We start from the raw sequence: 11,116 nt of genomic DNA, 5'->3' as shown, positions 1-11,116 counted from the left end.
CTGAGGCCGCAGCTCAGTGGACCCTTAGCTGAGGTGGCGGCTGAAATGCCTAAGGCACAAATGAGCCAGTATGAACTGTTTAAAACCAAGACGAGAGTCAGAATGGGGCTAACACCCAAGCATTCCCGTCGGCGATTCAGAGCCCTAAGGTGGAAACCATCATTAAACAGGTGCTCAGTTCCACCCAAGAAGTGGCTGCATTTTGTTACTGGGTGAAGGGATTCTGGTATTTGTAAAACACTTTAGGATATTTCAAGTCAGCATAAATATCATTATAAATTACTATAAAGATGTTATACTATAAGACTGTACTGGATCAACCCTATCTTCCACAGCTGTACTACAGTTTAAGCCACAGACTGCACAGAAAGCAGAGATATGTTAATGATTACAAAATAAAGTCACACCTGTGTCCATTAACTGAAGAGATGCTACAAATGCTCAAGCACTGTTAGAAACTAAAGGGTGATTAGGGAAGACCAGAACTACAGAACTGATTTTATACTCCGAATAGAAAATGCAAGTGATTGTGTATTTTAGGCTGACTTCAACAGTTCAAATACTCTTGCATAAATCTTGCTGAAATTATCCACAATAGAGGTTTCTTTTTTAAAGAGTCTTTAATGCAGTGTTAACACAATGTACACACGTAATTCTGTCTTCTTCCCCGCCATTTAAAAAGTTACCTTTCTTTACATGATCAAAGACTGCATTTGGAGAACAGTGCACTGAAAAGATTTTCTTAAGAAAAGGTAAGCCACAGGAAGGGCACAAACCTGCCCCAATCCAGACTTGCCCAATAAAGGATATAGTTTTGCAATATAAATTCTCAGGTTTTATTAGTATAAAGATCAATCTCCTTTAAATGACATTTTGCTTAACATAATTTTGCAATAAAATATTCAGTTGGTGTTAGACATTCTTACAGCCAAACCGCAGTCAGGTAAAGCTTTCTGATAGTTTGCATGCAGAGTAACCATACAGATTTGTATTGTATTTGACCAAGTACTCCTATTGGCCCACAGTGGGAATTGTCTTTATCATGATGTTAGGCACCAGTTCCCTAGCCCTCATACGTTGTCTATACTTTTTTTTTTTGGACTGCTCAAAATGGGAGTGGTTAATGAAAGATGTATTAGGAGAAATTTAAACTAACACTAACCCAACTTCTCAGAACAAAGTAGGGATAAATATTGACTGCTGAAACAAATGATATTTTGTACACTTAACATTTACCCATGCCATCAAATTTCCCCATCTTGGAAAAAAACGTTATTTGATGTAAGAACAGTTGTGTACTCTCTGTATATTCAGGCAGCTGCATTTTCAGGTTTCCTATTGACACATTAAGTCACAATTATGGCTCATGGGGCTTTTCAATCATCTTCAGTCCAAGTCTCCCAACCATTAACAGACTGTTTAAAGGAAAACATTGTAAGTTCATTGAAATTAAAAAAAGTGCAGAGCAAACTTCCAAATACTCCCCGCAAAAACATAAGTAGAAAACTGAAATTATCTGGTTTTAAAAAGATACATGGAATCTTATTTAAATATTTTATAATCCTAGAACACAGTAATTTAACCCCAATGTAATTAAATAGGAGTGACTCAAACATATGGAGTAAGATTACAAACAGCATGTGGTGTAGTACCTGGCACCAGCAATTAATCCTGCAGGCATGACTTTTCCAGAGTTGTAAAATCTCATTCCCATAACTCCAGTCAGTGTTCCAGATGCAACTAAATGAAAGATCGGATGACCAGTCAGAACTATTTCAGAGGTATGTGTGCAAGAGAGACATGCTAACTCAGAGCGAGCAAAAAAGAAGTGATAAATAGATCAAGTGTGAAACACGATTAATTTAATAAAACAGAAAAATCAAGAAAACTCTGTAAATTTTTTTTTAAAACCCACTGTAAGGGGTAATATTTTAAACGCAGGTTTTACACACCTATCTGGTGTCCTTATAGTTCCCTTGGAAAAAGATGCATCTTTCATCAGAAATAAGTTATTCTAACCACAACTAAGGCATTGACTCCCTCCGAGTCTTTGGGCAAAACTTGTGCACCTCGGTTTCCCCAATGCGCGTGTGTGTGCACGCGCACGCATGTGTGGAACAGTGAGAATATATTTGTTCACCTATCTCTCAAAGGTGTTCTGAGGATTAGTTAATTTGTGTTTGTAAAAGACTTTGAAGATTTAGCACGCTTCATATACCTTAAGTATTGTTAATTTATTTCAAGAACCTGCACTATCTTCCATTAGCTGAGCTAAGAGTGAGTATTATCCATCTTGATCAGTTATTCCTGGCACTGTCCCCATGCAAATTCATGGAGCTGCTAAAAATGAAGGGCCAAACCGCTGACTACTACACACCCCTCCATTGAAAAAGCTGAGTGATTAGAAAAATGTGCAGAGTTCATTCCTCAGCACAGAAGACATATGGAGGATGAAATCCTTAGCCCATTCATGGAGTAGCCAGCCCATAGCAACAACTGCAAAACATAAAAGTGAGCAGAATGGCAGACCCCTGTTACCACCTCCCTTTATGGGGGTTTGATTAGCGGATCCATCTGTGCACAAATCCACTGCTCAATCCTCTACAAATAATTTTAATGGGCCTATTTACTCAAGTTGGGGTTTGCAGGATGGATCCCTAGTTTGTATACAACTGTAGTCTAGGGTACGGATCAGAACTGGCATTTAACCTTGTCGCCTTTCACAAATATTTTGTTAAAACTGCCTTAAGTCCTAATGGACTGATCACCATAAATGTAATCAAACAAAAATTATATTTAGTGGCAATTAAGATATCTCCACTCAAGACCTTACAAACATGTATATATGTGAAGATGGGGAAACAATTTATGTTTTTATATCGGGGTGGGCAAACTACAGCCTGCAGCCAGCCCATCAACCTTTAAATACAGCCCTTGAGCTCTTGTGGGGGAGCGGGGTCAGGGGCTTGCCCTGCTCCGGTGCTCCAGCTGGGGAGTGGGGTCGGGGGCTTGCTCCGCTCCATGCGTGCTCCGCGCGGCTCCCGGAAGCTGCAGCATGTCCCCACTCTGGCTCCTATGTGTAGGGTTAGCCAGGGGGCTCTGCATGCTGCCCCCGCCCAAAGCACATGACCAATGGAAGCTGCAGGAGCGGTGCCTGCAGACAGGGCAGCACGCAGAGTCGCCTGGTCGTGCCTCCGCGTAGGAGCAGGAGATGGGGACATGTCGCTGCTTCTGGGAGCTGCTTGAGGTAAGAGCCACCCACAGCCTGCGTCTCTGACCTCCTCCCACATCCCAACCTCCTGACCCAGCCTGGAGCCCCCTCCCGCACCCTGAACTCCTCATTTCTGGCCCCAACCCAGAGCCTGCACCCCCAGCCAGAGCTCTCACCTCATCCCGCACCCCAACTCCCAATTTTGTGAGCATCCATGGCCCGCTATGCAATTTTCATACCCAGATGTGGCCCTAAGGTCAAAAAGTTTACCCACCCCTATTTTATATCAACAGATCAGCACATCTGACTGTCACACATTCTATACATTTGGAAAGTTATTTTGCCTTAACACTGCTGACATTAAGGTTTTGTGTTACTGCAAGTTTAAACAAAGGTGGGGTATGTACTGCTTTGGGGCATCAGTTGGAGATGGAAGCAAAAGCCTTACGGAGCCCTGGAGTGCGTATCAACAGTGCTATAGGCAATATGAAGGTGAAAAGGAATACACAAGTCTTTCCCCATTACCTATTTCCATAGTTCTAAAGTTTGAGTGGGTGGAGTGCCACAACCTTAACTGCCATTAAATTAGTTTGTGTTTGCTAACTTCTTGGTTTTTTTTTTAAACTACAGCTTGGGTGTATAATTCCCAAGAGTCAGTGAGAAAGGAAGTGGCACCGGCCTGGGAACCAGAGGAATAAATTGCACTGTTGAAGCAGTGTCTATATTGACCCTTATGATGAGTGCGAGAGGCTGTGATGTTCCCCAGTAAACTGAGTGCCTACCATTTTATCCCCATTTATAAATTATTAAGAAGTAAACAAAGAGCAACCCTCTAGATTTAGCAGTGAAAACATAACCTGTCAGCTGCAGGGAACCTCTGTGAAGTAGCAGTTGCAGCAGCAGGGTGTCATCCCTGCATTACAGCAGATATGCCTATTGTGCTCCCTCCTCCCAGCCAGTATAAAGCACATGGCTCAATGTAAGACACCAGCACATGTGACAACCGTCAGTTTGCCCAAGACCAAGGACTGAACCAATGACCTCTAGAGCTAAAAGCATGCAATTTTACAGCTTGTTCTGAAGAGGTATGCCCTCAAGCTGAGAGTTGTCACAGAGGGACGTCCTCTGTGGATCAGACATAGAGGGTTACGCTTCACACACCCCCTGCCTCCATTGGATTACACAAACAAAATGTTGTGACAAGTGGCTGCAATACAAAACGTATTTTGGGGATTCACACCATATTACAGATTGTAATTTTTAGCCCAAAAACCCTGACCAAAAGTATTTTTTTCACTATGTGAATTGCATGCAACCATACACTCCCGCCTTCCAGAAGCTGCAGAGTTTGAACTCCTTGACCTTCAGGTCCCCTAACTTAGGCTCTTATTATTTGAGCTACAGGAGCACTTCTTTTCTAGACCAGTCACTGGAGGAGGACTTGACACACACTTCCAAGTGACTTACATTGTTTACTAGTCAGCAGTAGAACACTGATGATCAGAACCCCTGGCTCTGGGACAAGAATGTGGTTTACAGCTGTTAAGGACAAGATAACCCAAAATGGTTTTAGTCTCTCTGAAAGACAGTGTGGTGCAGTGGGGAAGATTAGGGTTTGTTATCTTAGACCTGAGGTCTGGATTTGTAGTGAACTTGCATAAACTATTAACTTATTTTAAAAGGAAAGGGGGCTGGGGGGAAAAAGGGTGGTGTCAACAGCTCTTTCCTAACTGTCTTCTAGGTAGGAGTTCATGACTGTAGTCAATAATAGGGGTAGTGAATTGCAGAGGAATTTAAACAGCACGTAGAAGAGGTGAAAGCTGAACTCCCACCTGGTCTCCTCTTTCCTCTAGGCTACTGGCAGCATTTGATGAGGGTTTCTCTCTCACTATCTGGAAGTGATGACCATTCATACCCTCAGCAGATTTTTCTGCAAACTGAAATTTGGCAGGTTTGGCTTGGCATATGTTTTCCTTTAAGGCTAAAATGTCATACAATATTCTATAGACAAACACACCTGATGTACAGTATAACTGATATTCTAGGAATCAGTACATGAAGACAACGATGTGGCTAAAAGCCAGAGCCTGGGGTGATTTAAATTTATTGCCAAACGAGTACAAAGAAAAGTGAGACAGTCTAGCAGGGAGGGGTGGGGAAGACATAGCAAAGGGGATAATTATTAAACTCTTATTATTCTCTCTATCAATTCATTTTTCATTAAACCATCATGAAAATTTCAAATAGTGCTCTAAGTTTATATTCAATGTATTGCTTTTTGCCATTCCAGTGAGAGTTCTACAAAATAAAGGTTTTAAATGCCCGGTTAAAACTGAACTTTGAAGCACAATCTTAGCTATGGTGTACCCTACTGCTGCACCATCATATACAGCCTTGAAGTGTTATTAACATAACAGTATGTTTGTTTTACATAGATATTTTAAAGTAGACTCACTCAGAGAAAGCCACACATTTTTTGGATTCTGAGACAGCTGGTAAGCACCCAGTCCAGCTAAGCTCCCGAAGAGAAGACCAGCAGCTAGAGATGGGACACTACCTTGAATAAATCAAACATACTGCACTTATTAGAAGATCAGACATAAACTTGGTCCATAAACCAAAGCAGTTAAACAAAACAATCATGTTCGTTCACTGTTATAAGGTAGACTAGAATTTAGATCAAATGTGAGAGGGATGTTAATATTTGAATAGGCTGGCTTTTATTAAGAAAGTCATGATACAGATCCTAACAAAGTACCAAATAACTCTAGATTAGTTGCAGGTAACATTACAGCATTTAGTTCTTTAACATGCAAATAAGTCATTGATAAATTACAAACAGAAAAAGAGTCACTAGAATAAAAGCATTAGACATGACCTTTGATGGGTAAAAGAATTTGTCCCCGTCCCGTCCCCCCGCCGCAAATGTTTCCAGAAGCTCTTGAGAGGTACTAGCATGAAATAAAGGGATTAATTATGTTGGGTGGTACAGATCTCACATAGCAATGATCTGAGATTAGAAAAAGGAAATTTAAACTAGGTAGGCAAGACGATTAGGCAACTTACGAAGAAGGGCTAGAAGGCACCATTAATAGAAGTATTCAAGGTTAAACACACAAAAGGCCCAAATCCAAAGCCATTGGAGACAATGGAAAAAATGATCCCCATGGACTTCAGTGGGCTTTAGATCTGGTCCTTAGTGCAAAAGGATAACCCTGCACTATTGACAGAAGATGCATGCTATTTCCAGTCCTATCCTCAGTGATTTGTAGATAACCTGTAAACGGAACTGACAAAATGTCATCACCTTTAATAAGTGATGAATGCCTTCATCAACCATGCTAAGAGCTGCATTCCACGCCTATTGCTAATGGTGATAGCATTCCATCTGTTCCATTTGCAGGTCACCACTAAAATGGTCTGAAATTGTAAGGCTAGTATGATAAAAGTCTTTACTCAAAGTTTACCAGAACAATGAGCACTTAGTGCTGTAGGAAGCTGATCATTCTTCAGTCATTAATTGTCAGCTGCTCTATTGGTTCAGATCCCACATCTGGGATAAAGCAGGGGATGGAGGGAGAGGAGATGCAGGACACTCATTTGTGTAAGGAAAAGACACGCACATTAGCAAGTGGTTACTCTATTCCCATCCAGTTCAGCAGCGTAGCTACAGCTTTCTCCTTCAAATTGAGTAACTGATTTTCCTCAGAATGGCCACCACATACCTGAATTTTGCCTCAATGATCAACAGTAATGAGATGCCCATGCCCACAGCTACTCACACATGGTACCCGCTTCCCCCCCGCCATATTCCATAACACAACTGGGCAGGGGATGGGAGGTGGGGAGGGGATTAGGTAGCGTGATGCCAGGATTTCCCTGGCATGCCTGCAGATTGGTTTTGGAGCACCCCATTGAATACAACATAGGCAAGATATGTTTCAGTACTTATGTTGGAGCCAAACAAAACCTTAAGTTATTACAAACACACTTGGACATTCTGAAGATATGGTCAGGCAGGGTCTCCACCTATAAAAGATGAAGGAGATAATGCTCCCTAGATTTGCACTACAGTAATAGATTTGACATATGAACGTGATATTGCAAGATCATAAGGATCTCCACACAGGAATAGACAATAGAGGTAATTTACACTGAGAACATTTTTTAAAAAAGAAAAAAATTATTAAAGAGCCTACTCTGTCAGTAGTGACATCATTATATAAGGCATCTCTTTTTTGCAAGGATATCAGAATGGTCAGAGATCTGACTGGTTGAACATTTTCAGGTTTAAGTTAAAAATAGATAACTATAGAATAAAGTGAATATAATGATGGACAGAGCCATTTGCTCAGCTACTCTTCCTTTACTTTTAACATGCTTGTCCCGTACTTTTACTGCCACAGGCAGGTCTCAGTTATTAGCAGTCTCTCATACCCCGTCAAGTCACCTCGCTTGCTTTTACTCCTCCCCTCAAAAAAATCATTCCTCTCAGATTGGGAGTCAGGAGACCTGGGTTCCATGCCTCGCTTGGCCAATGAATTACCACATGACCTTGGAAAAGTCACTTAAATTCTGGGTCTCAGTTTCCCTATCTGGAAACAAAGGATAATAATGCTTATCATTTTGTAAAGTGCTCTGAGAAATACTAATCAAAAGTTCAGTGCAAGTTCCAAATGTTGTTCATTACCTCCATCCTGACTGGTCACCTACACTACAGGATGAAACAAGCTAGTGGGAGCACATTAACAAGCTCTCTGGAGCTCCAATTTATTCATATTTGTGGGCAAAACTCCTACTGAATTCAGGGATGTAGGAGCAGGCCAACGAGTAACAGCGAACTCCTCAGTCCACATTAAACATGGGTCTGTCCTAAAATTGAGTGAGGGTTTCCATATGAATTGAGGCCTCCCATTGCAAGAATTTTAATAGCTGATGATCCACGGTTCTGTATGAAGGAATGAAAACCAAGAAAAGCAGAACTGGAAGCAGCAGATCAGGGAATAAAGTTCCAAGTGCAAATATATTCAATGCAGCTCTGCAAAGAAATATTGCTAAATAACTCTGACACAGCATAAACAAGTCACACTACTTACAGAAAGGTTAAAATGGAAAGCTGAGCTCCCTAAATACTTGCAGTTACTCTTCTAAATGTACCATTTTTAGAAGTGATAAGGGGACCACTTGTAGAGTACAAGATGGGTGTTGGTATCAATTGTAAAAAACAAAATTAAAAACTACTAGCAATTAACCTTTTTATAGGTTATCTGAAAAATATATAAGTAGGTCATTGATATTCAAGACATCAGCTATAAAGCCTTTCTGAAGCAACCTTACAGCGATTCACCCAAAGAACATAAAGCCATCAGTAGACGACTAGTATGCCTGATTGTGAGTTTATCACAAAAAACCACCAACTTAAATTACAGCTGTCCACTCCCAACTACAGTGAAAGATCTGCATAAACCTTAAACTGTCAAAGTTAAGAACAGCATGAACATTTAGATAGCCTCTTTCTACAAGAAGTTACACTGTGCAGAAAACTTGATATTTTGCTTTTTATATGAGGGGGTGGGGGTGGTTCCATTTCCCAACATCTGATTCAATGATGCACCAGAGAGTTTGAGGCTTTATCAATACTATACCTGCTTTTGCGTAGCCAATTATTCCACCTGATGTAACCAATGCTGCATAGCCAAAGCCTATCCAGTCCAAACCCATTCTGGGAACATAACAAGGAAATCAGAGTTATATTAATTCTTTTCATTCCCTCCTTCCTTGAGGCAGCTTTTATGCAAATGTAAATTTATTTTTAAACTTACTTTAATGCTCTCAAAGGTATTAACTTGATAACACTTGAAACGGAAGTCCTCTATTGATGTATATAGTTTTTGTATAATGACTAAAGGTTGGGCAACAGTAATGCAAACTTCCCTATACTGCTCTGTTTTTAGACAAGGTATTGGCAATCACTGAGAAACAAGAACAAACATGCACCACAAACTTAAAATCCTAAGAACATGAAAGCATATACCATGATATCAGTGTATCTGGATGCAAGTGAGCAGGAGAAACATCTCATATGAATGAACAGTTCTGGACTAAGTGAAAGGATATCACACACATTAAGTATAGAATATTAAAATAGATTTTAAATGGGTTTGATGAACACTGAACCTGAAGGCCAAGGAGAAGCAGCGTGTTAGGAAGGTGGTTCAGGGTCTAATGGCTTGAGACAGATGTACTGAAGCTGCTCCTTAACAGAGGCCATTTGTAATGTTTCTGTGTCAAACATCTTAGGCAATTCCCTATAATGACAACGTAAGGGGTAAGATTTCAGAGTAACAGCCGTGTTAGTCTATATTCGCAAAAAGAAAAGGAGTACTTGTGGCACCTTAGAGGCTAACCAATTTATTTGAGTATAAGCTTTCGTGAGCTACAGCTCACTTCATCAGAGCTACAGCTCACGAAAGCTTATGCTCAAATAAGTCTCTAAGGTGCCACAAGTACTCCTTTTCTTTTTGCGTAAGGTATAACAAATCTCATGGTCCTGCAATAGCTCTAGCCCAGAACTTCCCTGAACAGGCAGAGACTGGGCCATGTTGCCATGATCAGATCTGGATCTGAACTTTCTCCAGGCTCAGGGGTGTCTGGATCTAGGTCTGGGTTCAGCCCAGTACACACACAGGTGCCAGCCACAAATCTGGATCCAAACCTCCCCACGGCCTGGGGAAACTCAGAGGCGGGGGCTGGTTCAGGCTCGTTTCTGTAAGAAGGGTTGACAGACCCCTGTGATCACCCCCAGAGGGATGCAGAGTGACTGCGGGAAAGCACTTTGCAAGACGCTAGCAAACAGAGAACAGAGCAGGGCGAGGAACCAGCCGTGACCAGAGGGGAACGTCACCATCTCCAGGGTCTCGGGTCCCCAACCGCAACACACAGAAAACACCTCCTCCCCCCTCCAAACACGCCCCCGCAGCCCAGCCTCGCTCAGCCCCCACCCCACGGCCCGCGCACGGAGCCTCGCTCAGCCCCCTGCACAGCTCGGCTCAGCACCGCGCGAGAAGTACCAAGCCAGGTACTTGCCCCTACCGCTTCCCCCCGCCCCCGGCAGCCCCAGGGCCGGGCGCGTGCACTGCAGGCCGGCGGCACTGACCTGCCCTCCCCTGGAGCCCAGCTGCCGCGGGAACCTTCGCACCAGGGCCTGAGGCGCCCCGACCTTCCACCCCCGAACCTTCCCGGGGCGGGGCACGGGACGGGCCAGCCAATCAGAGCCGCGCATCGCCCGGGGTTTCCCGCCGCCTCGGCCCAGGGGGCGGGCTGGCTTGGCTCCCTCCGCCTCGCGCAGCGGAGCGCCTCACCCCCCGCCAGGACTGGACTTACCACGGCGCCCAGCCCCCACCCGCTCCCGTTCCCGTGGGGGCAGAAGCTCGGTGCTGCTGGCGCTGGGGCTCCGGCTGCAGCTGGGCAGCCAGGCTCCTCCCCCCAGCGTGCTCCGATCCGCCCCTCCCTCTCTCCCTGCCGCCCATCAGCTGTTTGCCGGCAGGGGGAGGGGGAAGAGCAGAGCCTCAGCACGCTCCGGGGGGCAACCTTGGGGAAGGGGATGGAATCGCGGCATATCCCCCCTCCAGCCCCCTGCCGTGAGTACCCCCACAACCCCAGCCCCCTGTCCATCCTGACCCCTGCACCCCCTCACACACCCCAAGCCCCGGGCCCTGACCCTTGAACCCCCCCAGCAACTTCTGCACCCCCTACACCTCCAGCCTCCCCATACTCTGACTTCTGCACCCCCCCCCCCCCACATCCATCCTGAGCACCAAACAGTAGCTCCTGCACTCCCCACCCTTCCCACCTGCACCTGATAGGAGCTGCCCCAGGTAAACGTTCCACCCCCAACCTTCTGCC

At 44.0% G+C, this 11,116-nt stretch overlaps 1 protein-coding gene across 1 annotated transcript; it reads right to left on the bottom strand.

The window, feature by feature from the left end:
• Positions 1 to 601: 601 nt before the first annotated feature.
• Positions 602 to 10,508, bottom strand: LOC144261266 (transmembrane protein 14C-like). Its single transcript, XM_077810636.1, is given in 6 exon segments — positions 602 to 1,415; positions 1,653 to 1,740; positions 5,667 to 5,768; positions 8,857 to 8,933; positions 10,368 to 10,408; positions 10,410 to 10,508. Coding segments are annotated over 6 exon segments (450 nt in total). The 5' UTR covers positions 10,494 to 10,508; the 3' UTR covers positions 602 to 1,357.
• Between the last annotated feature and the right edge of the window lie 608 nt (positions 10,509 to 11,116).

This window comes from Eretmochelys imbricata, chromosome 2, assembly GCF_965152235.1.
Source record: "Eretmochelys imbricata isolate rEreImb1 chromosome 2, rEreImb1.hap1, whole genome shotgun sequence".
NCBI lineage: Eukaryota > Metazoa > Chordata > Testudines > Cheloniidae > Eretmochelys > Eretmochelys imbricata.
The sequence above is the reverse complement of the archived record's forward strand: the minus strand, read 5'-3'. Positions and strand labels throughout refer to the sequence as shown.